This window comes from Macaca thibetana, chromosome 5 (assembly GCF_024542745.1).
Source record: "Macaca thibetana thibetana isolate TM-01 chromosome 5, ASM2454274v1, whole genome shotgun sequence".
Taxonomy (NCBI): domain Eukaryota; kingdom Metazoa; phylum Chordata; class Mammalia; order Primates; family Cercopithecidae; genus Macaca; species Macaca thibetana.
The window spans coordinates 146,866,199-146,883,621 of NC_065582.1; the positions used below are offsets into that span (position 1 = coordinate 146,866,199).

At 38.6% G+C, this 17,423-nt stretch overlaps 2 protein-coding genes across 2 annotated transcripts in view; both read left to right on the plus strand.

The window, feature by feature from the left end:
• Positions 1-17,423, plus strand: part of SMIM14 (small integral membrane protein 14) — a 720,432-nt gene that overhangs the window by 354,723 nt on the left and 348,286 nt on the right. The gene's annotated exons all lie outside the window — the stretch shown is intronic.
• PDS5A (PDS5 cohesin associated factor A) overlaps positions 1-17,423 on the plus strand; it is a 171,758-nt gene that overhangs the window by 81,816 nt on the left and 72,519 nt on the right. Inside the window, exons 14-17 of the mRNA XM_050790334.1 lie at positions 1,533-1,614; positions 2,989-3,037; positions 3,290-3,429; positions 13,823-13,938. Coding sequence (XP_050646291.1) covers positions 1,533-1,614; positions 2,989-3,037; positions 3,290-3,429; positions 13,823-13,938 — 387 coding nt within the window. The remainder of the gene's footprint in view (positions 1-1,532; positions 1,615-2,988; positions 3,038-3,289; positions 3,430-13,822; positions 13,939-17,423) is intronic.

A 17,423-nucleotide genomic window follows, 5' to 3' on the forward strand; every position in this document is an offset into this window, starting at 1 on the left:
TAGTGTCTGAAACTGCTGGTGCTTTATCCTTCCAGACTAAATATTAAGCCTAATAACTGAATACTGATTCTTTGTTGGGTGAACATATTCAGATCTTCTCTATGTAGGATGGCCATATGATTGATGGTCCAGCTGGATTGTTTTCAGAGTGAAAGGGATCACTATTGGTATTTTTGCTGAGATAACCAGCATAATCAAACTGTCCCAGGCCAACCAGAATGTGTGGTCATTTCACTTCAATATATACATATATTATGTTGTACATCATATTATATGTAATTTTTGTCAAAAATACATAAAGTAAATGAGTGATGTCATTAAGAATTCTGATCTCAAGATGGAAGGGTCTTTTCAGCCTAGAAGTTTGACTGTCCTGGGCAATGTAGTGAGACTCTGTCTTAAAAAAGAGAGAATTAGGAATTTGACTGTTTGCCCTTGTGGCTTCTTCAGGTGTTCCTGCATTATTAGATTAAGACTGCATTTTTAGGCCAGGCGTGTTGGCTAACCCCTGTAATCCCAGCACTTTGGGAGGCTGAGGCAGGCAGATCATTTGAGGTCAGGAGTTCGAGACCAGCCTGGCCAACATGGTGAAACCACATCTCTACTAAAAATACAAAAAAGTTAGCTGGCGTGGTGGTACACACCTGTAATCCCAGCTACTAGGGAGGCTGAGGCAGCAGAATTGCTTGAACCCAGGAGGCAGATGTTGCAGTGAGCCGAGATCATCCCATTGTACTCCAGCCTAGGCGACAGAGTGAGACTTGTCTCAAAAATAAAAAGAAAAAAGACTGCCATTTTGGCAGAAGTTCTATTAAGATAGTGTTGTATCGTGGTTACTAATGCCTTTCCTTGCTCAAGGTTTCGATGTTTGTTTACATTTCAAAATATCTGACGAAGAGTGCTTAGAGATTAGTGATTTCTCAGAGCTCTGTCACCTGGGCACCTGGAAATACGGATGGTATTTCTGAGAGAAGAAAATCTGTGTTTCTGGAGAGAAAAAGTTTAGAATGAACACAATAATGCAAATTTGGCATATTGAATCTGCATCATTTTTGATATTTCATTTTTCAAAATAGTCTATAGTGCTTCATGTATACACCTTAGCTTGTATAATAAGGCCTTCATGATTTGATCTGTGTCTGTGGAATGCTCCAGCTTCCTTATGCTCCACACACATGCCCTGTGCTCCAAGCATATACATGGTTTTCAGTTTGTTGTATGTCCCTTACGCTTTGACATTTTCTTTCCTTGTACCAGAACTTTCTAGCTACCTGTATTTAGTACATCTTTCAATCTCTTTATTACCTATTAATCTTTCTAAACCCATCAGATATTTTCTCTCATAAGAAGGCTTATATTTACCATTTGTACTAAATTGTTTTAAATCCTAATAAATATATTTCCCGGTGTTTAAACTTTTAGTTAGATGTGGAAGAGTGGTGTATATACAGCATGCAACAAGAAAGGTTGTAATGCTGAATAATTTCCAGTATTGTTATGTAATGCATTTTTTCATATTCATAACTTTACAGAGCTCTCAACGAAATGTGGAAGTGTCAGAACATGCTTCGGAGTCATGTACGCGAACTATTGGATTTGCACAAGCAGCCTACAGTAGGTTCATGATTTGTTTAAATTCATAGTTTATTATATCACTGTTCAGATTTTCTGTAGTTCTACATAATGAAGCAAGGAAAAAGTATCTCAGGTATTTTATTTTCCAAATGTCAGTTAAATATAATTTCTGTAGTTGTCCAGGCTAAACTTCCATTTAAAATAAATATAACTCTTATTTTCCAGTGTAAGCAAAGAAATGGTGGTTTCTAGTTTATATAAAGTTTTCAGACACTAAGAGTTTATATATAGTTAATCAGTTTTCAAATAATTAAAATTAAATTTCAAGATAAAATTACATTGGACATCATATTTTTTTTTCACTGCCTGATTCATGGTCTCTCAGTGTAGAGTGAATATTCAGATATCAATCCTATAAATATGCCAGTGGCAAACTAAAAGAAATAATGCCGTTAAATTTTTGCAAGGTGGAGAAAAAAACTTTACATTTTTAAGTGTATTTACTAGAATAGGTGTTCTTAACCAGGGGACCATATATACAGACCCCTAAAGGACACATGGATGCTGGAACAGGGGCGGGAAACTTTTTTTTTTTTTTTCTCTTAAATACACAGGATCTTAGTCCGTTGCCCAGGCTGTCACATAGTGGCACAGTCACAGCTCACTGCAGCCTCCATGTCACTAGGCTGATCCTCCCACCTCAGCCTTCTGAGTAGCTGGGACTACAGGTGTGCTTCACCATACCCAGATAGGTTTTGTATGTTTTTTGTAGAAGTGAGTTTTCACCATGTTGCCCAGGTTGGTCTCAAAATCCTGGGCTCATGCAGTCCACTTGCCTAGGACTCCCAAATTGCTAGGATTACAGGTGTGAAACACTGCACCTAGCCTGGCAAACTTTGAAATATAAAGTAATGCTTTATGGGATAGAGGAAAGGGAAGTACATTTTAGAAAGGAGGTTTTCCTGAAGTTATTTAAGTAATGGGCCACAAAGTAGCTAACAGAACTCTATTCCAGAAAAAAGAGTTTCTCCTCTTTATATTTTTAATTTTTTGTGGCATGTAGTTTCATAGTAATTCTGATATGATAATTTTATATGTTGATTGCTTCATTGATCTTTTTCCAATCTTCTGGCAATGTAACTTTCATGTGAAAGTTGTATACTTGTGTTTTTTTTGGTACCTTCCTCCTAACATCTCCTTTCCTTCTATTTGTCTTAATAGTTGCTACTATGTAATTCTTTGTTGTTAATTTAGTGTATATATGTGGTAAAACCATTTTACATTGAGCAGACTGTGATGAACTTTTTTTTTTTAACTTCATGAAAAATGTACAGTAATGAGTATTGATTTTTGTTACAGAAATTTCTTAACACATATGACTAGTTGTTCTTTTGTTTCTGTTTTAAATTTCAGTCAGAAGCTAACTGTTCTGCCATGTTTGGGAAACTGATGACCATAGCAAGTGAGTATGTTTATTTACTCACTAAACGTGTAATAAATGTCAATACAGACAAACAAATTATTTACCCAGTGGGACTATTGATTTAATGTAAAGTAAAAAAAAACAATCTTTATCTTAATTTTATTTCTAAGAACTAGTTAGGCTGATTTTCTTTTAGTGGCCCCACAATATTTTAGTGGCACCTGTTCTTTAGCTTAGTAGAATAGTTTTTTTTTTTTCCTTCTTTAATATTGATTCTCTTTAATTTTATAGAGAATTTGCCTGACCCCGGGAAAGCACAAGATTTTGTGAAGAAATTTAACCAGGTTCTCGGCGATGATGAGAAACTTCGGTCTCAATTGGAGTTATTAATTAGCCCAACTTGTTCTTGCAAACAAGCAGATATTTGTGTGGTTAGTAAATCATACTTTATGCTTTTTCTCTAGCTTTACTTTCAGAAATATGTATGTCATTAAAGCCTGTTTTACATACAGTGATTTGTATAAATTTAAGAATATCGTGAGCTCTGAATTACTTTGAAGTATATCTGTTGTCAAGTTAATTCTCTATTTACCATTCACTCTCCAGCCACATTCCAGGAAAATAACTAAAGAACTAAGCCAGGGAGATTGGTCTTAGGAATTTTACAAGATAACGTATTTTGTATTTAATAGACATTCATTGAGTAGTTGATAAGTATTTTCTGAATACTTGCGTGCATATGCAGTTTCTTCTTTCATGTATTAGAATGGAAATAATCGTCAATAAATTAGTAGTAGTAACATTGCCATATATCTGATTTCATTTATAGATAAAGTAAATTCCTATCTAGACTTTTGTCTTCATTCTACTCTTGAACTCATTTCATATAAAACCAATATTCTTAAAGCTATCAGGAGGGAAAATTTATCCATTCATCTATTCAGCCTTTTTTTTTCCCCCTAAGATAGTCTTGCTTTGTCACCCAGGCTGGAGTACAGTGGCACAGTCATAGTTCACTGCAGCCTTAAACTCCTGTGCTCATGTGATCCTGTACCCCAGCCTTCTGAATAGCTAGAACTATTGGCACACACATCCACACACAGCTAAGTTTCTAAATTTTTTGTAGGCCGTGCACGTTGGCTCACACCTGTAATCCCAGCACTTTGGGAGGCTGAGGTGGGTGGATCACCTGAGGTTGGGAGTTGGAGACCAGCCTGGATAACATGGTGAAACCCTATCTCTACTAAAAATATAGAAATTTGCCAGTTGTGGTGGTACATGCCTGTAATCTGAGCTACTCATGAGGCTGAGACAGGAGAATCGCTTGAACTCGGGAGGTGGAGGTTGCAGTGAGCTGAGATGATGCCATTGCACACCAGCCTGGGTGACCGAATGAGACTGTCTCAAGAAAAGGAAAAAATATATGTTGCCCAGGGTGGTCTCAAACTCCTTCAAGTGATCTTCTCACCTCACTGCAACCTCCACCTCCTGGGTTCAGACGATTCTCGTGCCTCAGCCTTCCGAGTAGCTGAGATTACAGGCATATGCCATCACATCTGGCTAATTTTTGTATTATTAGTAGAGACGGGTTTTCACCATGTTGGCCAGGCTGATCTTGAACTCCTGACCTCAGGTGATCCACCCACCTCAGCCTCCCAAAGTGCTGGGATTACAGGCATGAGCCACACACCCAGGCAAAAGATTCTTGATGTATCTAAAATCATATACTGCATAGCAACGTTTTGGCCAAAGATAAGACCACATATATTTTGGGAGTCCCATAAGATTATAACAGAGCTCGGATTGATGGGTGTAGCAAACCACTATGGCACATGTATACCTATGTAACAAACCTGCACATTCTGCACATGTATCCCATAACTTAAAGTTTAAAAAACAAAAAAAAGATTATAACAGAACTGAAGGATTCCTATCACCTAGTGACATCTTGGTGATCCTGACCTTGTGTAGGCCTAGGCTACTTTGTGTGGTTGTATCTTAGTTTTGCACCAAAAAAAGTTTTAAAACTTTTTTTTTTTTTTTTTTTTTTTTTAAACAGGGTTTTGCTCTGTCACCCAGACTGGAGTGCAGTGATGTAATAAGGCCCACTGCATCCTCAGCCTCCTGGGTTCATGTGATCCTCCCACTTCAGTCTTCTGAGTAGCTGGGACTATAGGCACATGCCACCATGCCCAGCTAATTTTTTATTTTTTTTTAGAGACAGGTTTCTCCGTGTTGTCCAGGCTAGTCTGGAACTCCTGAGCTCAAGAAACCTACCTGCCTCAGCCCCACAAAGTATTGGGATTACAGGTGTCAGCCACCACATGCAGCCAAAAGAATTTTTAATAGAAGCTAGTAGGATAAGGATATAAGGAAAGAAAACATTTTGTGTACAGCTGTACAATGTGTGTTTTAAGCTAAGTGTTACTACAAAAGAGTCAAAAAGCTGAAAAAGAAAAAAAAGACCAGTACTTTGGCTCACACCTGTAATCCCAGCACTTTGGGAGGCCTAGGCAGGAGGATCACTTGAAGCCAGGAGTTTGAGACCAACCTGGGCAATATATCAAGACCCCAGCCTCTACAAAACATTAAAGAAAAATAGCTGCATGTGGTGGTGCACACCTATAGTCCTGACTACTCCAGAGGCCGAGACAGGAGGGTCACTTGAGCCCAGGAGTTTAAGCCTACAGTGAGCTTAAATGGAATACATCGCTGCATTCCAGCCTGGGTGACAGAACAAGATCCTGTCTCCAAAAAGTTTTTTAAAAGTTAAAAAAAAGCCCGGCCAGGCGCAGTGGCTCACACCTATAATCCCAGCACTTTGGGAGGCCAAGGTTGGCAGATCATGAGGTCAGGAGATCGAGACCATCTTGGCTAACACAGTGAGACCCTGTCTCTACTAAAAATACAAAAAAAAAAAAAAATTAGCCGGGCATGGTAGCGGGTGCCTGTAGTCCCAGCTACTCTGGAGGCTGAGGCAGGAGAATCACGTTAACTCAGGAGGTGGAGCTTGCGGTGAGCTGAGATAGTGACACTGCGCTCCAGCCTGGGCGACAGAGCAAGACTCTGTCTCCAAAAAAAAAAAGCCCTTGAGGTTTAGTAAAAATACTACAGAAAAGCTGGGATAATTCATCATTGAAGAAAGAAAACAAGTTTAAATAAATTTAGTGCTGCCTAAGTGTACAGTGTTTATAAAGTCTACAGTAGTGTACAGTAATGTCCTATTTCTTCATATTCACTCACCACTTACCCACTGACTTACTCAGATCAACTTCCAGTACTGTAAGCTTCATTTATGATAAGTGCTCTTTATGTAGGTATACTGTTTTTTATCTTTTATGTGGCATTTTTATTATATGGTTTATATTATGGTTTTTTTTGTTTTTTTGTTTGTTTGTTTGTTTGTTTTTGTTTTTGAGATGGAGTCTCACGCTGTTGCCCAGGCTGGAGTGCAGTGGCGCGATCTCGGCTCACTGCAAGCTCCGCCTCCTGGGTTCACGCCATTCTCCTGCCTCAGCCTCCTGAGTAGCTAGGACTACAGGCGCCCACCACCGCGCCTGGCTAATTTTTTGTATTTTTAGTAGAGACGGGGTTTCACTGTGGTCTCGATCTCCTGACCTTGTGATCCGCCCGCCTCGGCCTCCCAAAGTGCTGGGATTACAGGCTTGAGCCACCACGCCCGGCATGTTTTTATCTTTCATATTTTTACCCTATGTTTAGATAATGTTTACACAAATACCACTGTGTTACAGTTCCCTATGGTATTTAGCATAGTAACATGCTGTACAATTTTGTAGTATAGAAGTAGTACACTATACTGTTCAGGTTTGTGTGCATGTACTCTGATGCTCACATGATGAAATTGCCTTAACAACACATTTCTCAAAATCTGTCTCCACCGTTGAGTGATGGATAATTCTTTGTGTTTGTGGGCGGGGGGAGGGTATATATTTCTCCGTATAAGGGCCCCGCCCTGCCCTATTAGATTTAAATAAATAATCCTTCTTACAATATTACGCATAAACGTCAAGTACTATGCTTGGGACCAGGCTTATAGAGACAAATAAGAGAAATCTAATTTCAATTACATAGGTCTAACTTTGTTCTAGAAAGGATTAGAGTTGATAGTTTTAAAATAACTTATAAAGGATACAGACTATATTAGATGTATATGCAAAGAGGTCTAGCTGCCTAGAACATGTATCTTTTATTCAGCATAGAGATCTGAATACCATTACAAATACCAATAATTAGGAGGACATGGGGAGGAAAACCAATTTAGGGAAAAGTAAAGAGTGCGCTTGTCTCTCAGGGCTAGGAATGTGGTTGTGCCAAATTCCCAGACTGCCTCAACCTTTGCATTTGCACTTCTTTTTAAAATTCTATTTACTTTTTTATTTTTTTGAGATAGGGTCTTGCTCTGTCACCCAGGCTGGAGTGCAATGACACGATCTCAGCTCACTGTAACCTCTGCATCTAGGGCTCAAATGATCTTCCTGCCTCAGCCTCCCAAGTAGCTGGCACTACAGGCATGCACCATCATGCCTGACTAATTTTTGTATTTTTAGTAGAGACGAGATTTCACCATGTTGCCCAGGCTGGTCTTGAACTCCTGGACTCAAGTGATCCTACCCACCTCGGCCTCCCAACATATTGGGATTATAGGCATGATCCACCATGCCCAACAAGTTTTGTACTTCTGAGCTGAGTAACTTGCTGAAAACGCTTAAACGTTTCATTGACTTCTTTGGCATTTAGAAGTCTAGTTTCAGAGTACTATCTATTATAATTAGATCAGACAATGAAATAACTTGAAAAGGCTGGGTGCGGTGGCTCCCTCTTGTAATCCCAACACTGTGAATGCAACAGCCACACAGCATAGCCAATCAGTGCTCTTGACATTAGGAGCCAGTGAGGTAGAAATGAATACTGCACTTGCAGTGGTAAGAGCATGGGTTCATGATACCTTCTTTTCTAGCTCATATATTAGCATTGTGTGACTTGAGTATGTTATTTATATGCTCTCATATGTAAAGTGGGACTTAGAATACCCCTTAGACACATATGAAAACAACCTCTGTTAGAGTACCTCCATGAGTTTTTCCTTTCCTCCATGGGCTACTGAATATTATTTACATATTTCCTCTATTATCCCCATTCCTCTTCTGATGTAGAAGAATAAAGAAAAATATGCAAATATAAAATTTAGTTTCTCTCATTCTGTGTAGCTTGCATTCCATCCTTGAGAGTTCCTTCTCTGTACCCTAATGTATATTTATCACTACCTCCTTATTTTCATAAATTACAATCATATCTCACTTCTCAAGAGGTAGATATTACTTGGTAAGAGAGTTAGTAGGCATAGACATCTAATATTTTCTTCCCTCTTTGTCCAAGTTCCATTTCTGAAAAATCTTAGCAAAAATACTTTGAGCAAAGATTATCAACAGACATGTGTATTTGTGTGTGGGGTGGGGGATATAATGAATGAGAATGAGAGGTGGAATTGAAATGTGATGTATAGATTTACTTTCCCTTTAGAATTCAGGTTTTAAGTTTCTACACCTTGACCCTAGAGAAGGACCACATATTTGCCATAGCTTCAGTGGTGCATCCTAGTTTATGCTCCATTGCCCCCTCTATGAGAATGGTCCCCAAATTTTAATATTTTCCAGAAAGCTTGTTTATTCAGCATTTAATGAAACAGTCCTCAGTTTGAATATCAGCTATACAGTTTACTACCAATATGACCTTTGGTAAGTTACTCAGTATTTTCAAGCCTCCTTATTCATTTTTTTCACCTATAAATATAATGTAAAATGAAATTTTATATGTGGCCTAATGCAGGGCCCCCTTGCACTGCCTACAGGGTTTCAATAAATGGTCATTCTTATAAGTCTTACCCTTACAAAGAGTAGGGATCTTTAAAATAGGTATAATGTAGGATCATGAATCTCTCCATCTTTTAACCAAGTCTCAACATGAGTGTTTTATGGACTACAGTTTTAAAAACTCTCCTCTACCTAATAACCTGCATATGCATTGTATCTTCAGAAGTCCAGATATCTTCTTCCTTGGTCAAGCACACACTGTTATAATTCACTGCATGATTTAATACATTTCATAATTCATGGTTTCTCATGGAGCTTGCAGAATAAGTGACAGAGACTGACAAATATTTCCATTGAATTGTGTGCTTTGGTAAAATAAAGGAGCATTACTCCTTCCAGGCAGGGGTGGAAATAGGTCCAGGAATGGCTTCTTCCAGAATAAGTGACTCTTAAGTTGAGTCTTAAAGGGTGAGTAGGAAGTAGACCATTGTGTGAAGAATGACTGCTATATTTCTAGTTTGACTGACTGGATATCAGAGGAGATGCATTAGGGAAGAAGATAGCGTCTTAGCAGTTGTGTTCAGAAGTGTTGAGATTCAAGCCTGGTTCTATATATTAGCACAGTTACATCACTTGGAGGAAGTAGAGAAGAAATGAAAGAGGAGACAAATCTGAGAATGCCCGCTCTCTCTCTATCTCTCTCTCGCTTTGTGTGTGTGTGTTGTGTGTGTGTTTAGACAGCATCTCACTGTGTTGCCCAGTCTGTGGAGTGCAGTGTTGTGATCATAGCTCATTACAGCCTTGACCTCCTGCGCTCAAGTGATCCTCCTACCTCAGCCTCCAAAGTAGTTGGGACTACAGATGTGTGCCACCATGCCCAACTAATGTTTTGATTTTTTTTTTTTTTTTAAGAGAAGAGATCTCACTATGTTGCCCAGGTTGGTCTCATACTGCTGAGCTCAGGTGATCCTCCTGCCTCAGCCCTGTTTCTGTTTAGTTATATCTGTTTTTTTTTTTTTTTTTTTTTTTTTTTTGAGATGGAGTCTCGCTCTGTCGCCCAGGCTAGAGTGCAGTGGCCCGATCTCGGCTCACTGCAAGCTCCGCCTCCCAGGTTCACGCCATTCTCCTGCCTCAGCCTCCCGAGTAGCTGGGACTACAGGCGCCCGCCACCTATCTTTTTATAATTCAATGAGTATAATGCACATCTCACTGTAATATGAAAGTTAAAACTTTGGAAGTTGCCTTTTTTTTTTTTTTTTTGGGGGGGGGACAGTCTCACTCATGTTGCCCAGGCTGGAGTGCAGTGGTGTGATATCAGCTCACTGCAACCTCTGCCTCCCAGGTTCAAGCAATTTTCCTGCCTCAGCCTCTTGAGTAGCTGGGATTATAGGCACCCGCCACCACGCCCGGCTAATTTTTTTGTATTTTTAGTAGAGATGGGGCTTCACCATGTTGGCCAGGCTGTCTCGAACTCCTGACCTCAGGCCATCTGCCTGTTTTGGCCTCCCAAAGTGCTGGGATTACAGGCATGAACCACGTGACCAACCTAAAACAATTTTTTTTCTAATTGTCAAAAGGAAAAGATGTACAAAGAGGAAAGGGGTAATATATGGACACAGTGTTTTTTAAGCTCTCTCAATATTTTATTTTAAAAATTGGATTGATAAATTATAAGCATATTGAAAATGGAGCTTAATCTTTTTGATATTTCTTAAGAGTACTTAAACAATGTATGCAATTAATAAATATATACTAGTAGGAGTAATATACATTGCTACTGTAGATTTTATCAGAAATTTCCAAAACATTGTCATGCATACGGACAACTATTTGGTTTTGTTTTGAAACTTTCTGCCAACTGTCCTTTCCTAAAAGATATTGTTATGAGTGATTACCTCAGTGTAAGATTGTTATGTGAGAATACAAAAATGTTACTTTAAATGCTGTTTATCTAGTATTAGTGTTTATATATGTAGGTGTATTTCTGTTACTGTATTTAAATGATTGTGCATTCTTCTTTTTCCCTCAGCACTTTAAAAATTCTATGTTTACATATCATAATTGTCTTTTCTAATGCCTACTTTTTTCACTTATTAGTGACCTTTTCTAAGGCACTGGTAATACAGTTGGCCTAGCAGTTTTCCAGTAGTCATATTGTTAGATAATCTGTAACATATTTTTCTTAGGTTAAAGCAACTTAACTTTGTACTAGAGGGGAAAATAATCCCCTTTTAGGAATATTTTCTCCCATAAGATTTCTAAAGACAGTATAGTATTTAAATTCAGATGTAAAATGTGAACCTGTAGTTTAAAGGAAAGTATGTAAGGGATTAAGCACTGAATATTTTTCTTTTCTCTAATGCTGAAATATTGCTCAGCTAATTACAGCTTGTTACAATGAGTTAGACATCTGCTAATGACTAAGAAATTTCCTTCAGAATCTCAGTCCTTTGGACTTAGACTATTAACAAATATCTATGATATCGAATTTAATGTAACCTTTGTAATTCATATCAAGGTATAACTGAGTTTAATAGAAATCTTTTCTCCCTTTGTTCTGAACATTTCACTAAAATATATTTTTATGAGAAAATCTTATAAATAGAATGATATAATTTGTTATTGCTTTGTAGTTTAGAATGCATATTTAATGTTCATTATCTCCTCAGCTAAGATACCTATTTGTGCATTTTTATGATTAAAAGCCTTGTTCTTAAATATCTTTCCCAAGGGTCCAGCACATTATAAATTTAACTCTGTCTTTGGAGGAGTCAGTCTCTATAATTACTAAGTCCTCATCTTCAGAAACTTCCAGCAAGAATGTCTTTCTTGGTAGGAACTTTTGATCTAATACCATAATCTTTGCTTTTTTTTTTTTTTTTTTTTTTTTTTTTTTTTTGACACAGAGTCTCACTCTGTTGCTCGGGCTGGAGTGCAGTGGCGTGATCTTGGCTCACTGCAGCCTCCACCTCCTGAGTTCAAGCAATTGTGCTGCCTCAGTCTCCTGAGTAGCTGGGGCTACAGGCATGTATCACCACGCCTGACTGATTTTTTAATATTTTTAGTAGAGATGGGGTTTCACCATCTTGGTCAGGCTGGTCTCAACTCCTGACCTCAAATGAGGTCCACCTCGGCCTCCCAAAGTGTTGGGATTACAGGCATGAGCCACTGCGCCTGGCCTAATACCATAATCTTTGAGCTTAAATGGATAGTTACTTTTTTGTTTGTTTTCTTTTTTTGAGAGAGGATCTGTGCAGCTGTGCAATCTCAGGTGGTCACTGCAACTTCCGCCTACCAGGCTCGAGTGATTCCGCCCTCCACCTCAGCCTCCTGAGTAGCTGGGACCACAGGCATGCACCATCACGCCTGGCTAATTTTTTGTACTTTTTGTTAGAAACAGGATTTTGCCGTGTTTCCCAGACTGGTCTCAAACTCTTGAGCTCAGGCAATCCACCTGCCTTGGCCTCCCAAAGTGTTTTGATTACATGCGTGAGCCAGTGCGCCTGGCTGAGAGTTACTTCTATTATTGGGGTCATCTATTAGCCTTCCATAATTATATGTCTAACTTATAAAAAAAATTGTAGGGGTGTGCAGGGTTCTCATTTATCCTCCATCTAGGTTCTTCCAGAACTGAAAAATTTTGCAAGTATTTATATATGTATGAATATGTTTTTGTTTTTGTTTCTTTTGAGACGGAGTTTTGCTCGTTGCCCAGGCCGTAGTGCAATGGCACGATCTTGGCTCACCGCAGCCTCTGCCTCCCAGTTTCAAGCAATTCTCCTGCCTCAGCCTCCCAGGTAGCTAGGATTACAGGCATGCGCCACCAAGCCCGGCTAATTTTGTATTTTTAATAGAGACGGGGTTTCTCCATGTTGGTCAGGGTGATCTCAAACTCCCGACCTCAGGTTGATCCACCCACCTCGGCCTCCCCAAGTGCTGGGATTGCCAGCGTGAGCCACCCGCGCCTGGCCAGTTAATTTGTTTTTTAAAAAATACATATTCAGGCCAGGCGCGAGTGGCTCACACCTGTAATCCCAGCACTTGGGGAGGCCGAGGTGGGTGGATCACCTGAGGCTGGGAGTTCGAGACCAGCCTGGCCAACATGACGAAACCACGTGTCTACTAAAAATACAAAATTAGCCGGGCGTAGTGGCGCATACCTTTAATCCCAACTACTATGGAGGCTGAGGCAGGAGAGTTGTTTCAATCTGGGAGGCAGAGGTTGCAGTGAACCAAGATTGCGCCATTGCATTCCAGCCTGAGTGACTGACAGAGCAAGACTCTGGCTCCAAAAAGGAAAAAAAAAAAAATTAACTGAAACAAAACACAGTATTCTGTCAAATTATGAAATAATTAAAACCAATAAAGCATACCCATAAAAGTACAAATTATTTTTATTCTAAATTAGAGTATTAAAATGGTTGCAATAGGCCAGGCGTGGTGGCTCACACCTGTATTCCCAGCACTTTGGGAGGCCGAGGCAGGTGGATCATTTGAGGTCAGGAGTTCGAGACCAGCCTGGCCAACATGGTGAAACCCCATCTCTACAAAAATACAAAAATTAGCTGGGCATGGTGGCCTGTGCCTGTAGTCCCAGCTACTCTGGAGCCTGGGGCAGGAGAATCGTTTGAACCCAGAAGGTGGAGGTTGCAGTGAGCCGAGATCGTGCCACTGCACTGTAGCCTGGTGACAGAGTTAGACTCCGTCTCAAAAAAAAGGTTCCTATATTAGCCAATAATTTTCATCAAAGAATTGTGAGGCAAGGCTGTGTTCACTCAGAAACCACATCATACACTTCTTTTCTCTGCTGTCCAGATTTTGCAGTCATTGCTCGGTGAGTGTAAAATTTTTAGTCAGGGTCTAGAGCAGACAATTCTTAACCACTTATGCTGGTTTTGAATATTTCAGTTCCTTCTTTTGGCCTACAGTCATTTTTCTTTTCAAAAATATGAAAGCAAATCACATTTTTGGTAAAACTCTTTTTCTTCTATAGAGAGAAATAGCCCGGAAACTTGCAAATCCTAAGCAACCAACAAATCCTTTTCTAGAGATGGTCAAATTTCTGTTGGAAAGAATCGCACCTGTGCACATTGATTCAGAAGCCATAAGGTAAGCCAAGAAGTATATTCACTCAAAAACAGATAATAATCTGAAACTACAATTGTTGTTAATTTAAATTCTGGGCTCCTAAAGATACCTAAAAACCTCCGTATGTCTCTTTTTAATCACAGGGGTGTACATCATTCCAGTTGAAGGGAAAGCCTTCTCATTTTATGATCTTTGACTTTATTTAATGCTTTCTGTTTTTAAAGAGTTCTTGTGTTTATTTTTAGCTTACGCGTTCTCATTAAAGAAAACTTAGAACAAAGAGTAAGATAGAAAAAGGAATATTTTAGATCTGTGTGGCTGTTGACCAACCTCTCAGTTTGCTTAAGCATTTTAATGGCCCTACAATATTCTGTAGTACATACTATACCACTGTTCATTTAATGTGTGAGAACAGAATGATACATTGGAAAGAGGACAGGATTATCTTTAGACAAATTTGGTTTCAAAACATAAGTCTACTTTGTGGCTTTGGATAAAGTCTTTGAATTTCATTTATTTTCAACTTTAATGTGGGCATAAAATCGTGGTGGATGATTATGTTAATTTGAGATCGTATATAAAGGTAAGCAGCCTGGCATCATAGACGTTAGTTAAGAGCTATTGATTTTTTATTACATATTCTCATGATTTCAGACTTTTCAAACTTCTGGTAATGCTTTTCTCTTGCACCAATCATTTTTCCAGTAGATAAGCTATATATCATTCCATATTGAGTTACTGTGCAGCACTTGTTGGTTCTTTTTCCAAACAACTTAGAATTCAGAGATTAGTTCCAGTGCCCAAGCTTCACTGTTTGTTTCACCTTAGGTGAATCACTGATGTGGCTGTATTGAAATGCTGATTGTCATTTGCTAGGGCTTTCATAACAAAATACCCCAAAGTGCCTAGCCTGAACAAAAGGAATTTATTTTCTCACAGTTCTGGAGGTGTAAGGCTGAGATCCAAGGTATCAGCAATTTTTAATTTTTTTCCTGAAGCCTCTCACCTTCATTTGCAGATGGCTTCCTTTGCACTGTGTCCTCTCCTGGTCTTTTCTCTGTGCACCCAGCATGTCTATGTCCTAATCTTTTATAAGAACAATAGTCCTATTGGATTAGGCCCCACCCATTCAGTTTTATTTTACCTTGATTATCTTTTCAAAGGCCCTGTCTCTAAATACAGTCACATTCTGAGATACCAGGGATTAGAATTAATATTAATTTGGGAGAAACACATGTCATCCCATAACATAATAAATGTACATGTATTTCAGCTATGTCTGATAATTTAATACATTTATACAGTTTGTGAAGATCAAATGAGTGTATTGGTGATATACATCACCGTAAATATTCATCTTTATGCTAGAAACATTCAAATTATCTTCTAGCTATTAAACTACAGTCACTCTCCCAATCTCTAAAACACTAGTCGTTCTATATTAATTAACCTCTCTTCCTTCCCCCTTTCTCACCCTTCCCAGCTTCTTTTAACTACCAGTCTACTGTGTCATCATGAGATTCACATTTTTGGCTCCCACATATGACTGAGAATATGCAATATTTGTTTTTTTGTTCTTGGCTTGTTTTATTTAACGTAATGAGCTCCATTTCCATACGCATTGCTACAAATGGCAGGATTTCGTTCTTTTTTTATGGCTGAATAATTTTTCATTGTACATATATACCACATTTTCTTTCTTCATTCGTTGATGTGCACTTAGGTTGATTCCATATTGGCTATTGTGAATAGTGACACAATAAACATAGGAGTGCAGATATCTCTTCAATATGTTAATTTCCTTTTTAAAAAATATATACCCGGTAGTGGAATTGCTAGATCATATGGTAGATCTAGTTTTAGTTTTTTGAGGAACCTCCATACAGTTTTCCTTAGTGGCTATGCTAATTTACATTTCCAACAACAGTGTACAAGGGTTCACTTTTCTCCACATCCTCGCCGGCATCTGTTATTCCCTGTCTTGTTGATAAAAAGCCTTTTTTTTTTTTTTTTTTTTTTTTTCTTTTTTGCTGGAGTCTTGCTTTGTCGCCAGCTGGAGTGCAGTGGCGCCATCTCAGCTCACTGCAATCTTCGCCTCCCAGGATCAAGCAGTTCTCCTGCCTCAGGCTCCCAAGTAGCTAGGACTACAGGCGCACGCCACCATGCCCAGCTGATTTTTGTTTTTTAGTAGAGACTGGGTTTCACCATGTTGGCCAGGGTAGTCTCAATCTCTTGACCTCATAATCTGCCTGCCTCAGCCTCCCTAAGTGCTGGGATTACAGGCGTGAGCCACCGCACCTGGCCTCTTTTCCCACTTTTAAATTGGAATTTTTGTGTGTGGTTTTGATTTTTTTGTCTGTCTTGTGTTTTTTTGTTTTGTTTTGTTATTTTGCAGTTGAGTTGTTTGAACTCCTTCTATGTTCTGGTTATTAATCTGTTGACAGATGGATAATTTGCAAATATTTTCTCATTCTGTGGGTTGTCTCTTCGCTTTTTTTATTGCTCCCTTAGCTGTGCAGAACCATTTTAGCTTAATGTAATCGTATTTTTCTATTTTTGCTTTGGTTGCCTGTACTTTTGGGATGTTAACACAAACAAACTTGGCTCAGATCAGCGTCTTTAAGCATTATCCTAGCATTTTCTGCTAGTAGTTTCATCCACTAGGTCTTAATCCATTTTGATTTATTTTTTTAGAGGGTGAGGGATAGGGGCATATCACTGATGAACGTAAATGCAAAAATCCTCAAAAATACTAGCAACCTGATTTCAGTAACACATTAAAAATATCATTCATCATGATAAAATGGAATTCATCCCAGGGATGCAGGGATGGTTCATAAATCATATATCAATAAACATGATTCATATGAATAGAACCAAGAATAAAAACCGTATAGTCATTTTAATAGGTACTTAAAAAACATTCAATAAAATTCAACATTACTTTATGATAAATACCCTCAACAAAATAGGTATAGAGGGAACATACCTCAAAATAATAAAGGCCATATGTGACACACCCACACTGAACATTGTGCTGAATGGGGTAAATTGAAAGGCTTTCATCTGATATCTGGAATAAGATATGGAAGCCACTTCTGCCACCTTTGTTCAACGAATTACTGGAAGTCCTGGCCAGAGCAATTAGTCAAGAGAAAAAAAGGCCATCCAAATTTAGCAAGAAAGAAGTCAAATTAGCCTTGTTCGCAGATGACATTATCACAGAAGAAGCTAAAGACTCCACCGAAAAACTGTTAGAACAGATAAATGAATTCAGTATACAAAATCAACATACACAACTCAGTAGCATTTACATATGCCAACAGCAAACAATCTGAAAAATCAAGAAAGCAATCTTATTTACAATAGCTACAAAGAATATTAAATACCTAATAATCAACTTAACCAAATAAGTGAAAGATCTATTACAAGGAATACTTTAAAACGCTGATGGAAGAAATTAAAGACAACACACAAAAAATGGAAAGATATTCCATGCTCATGAA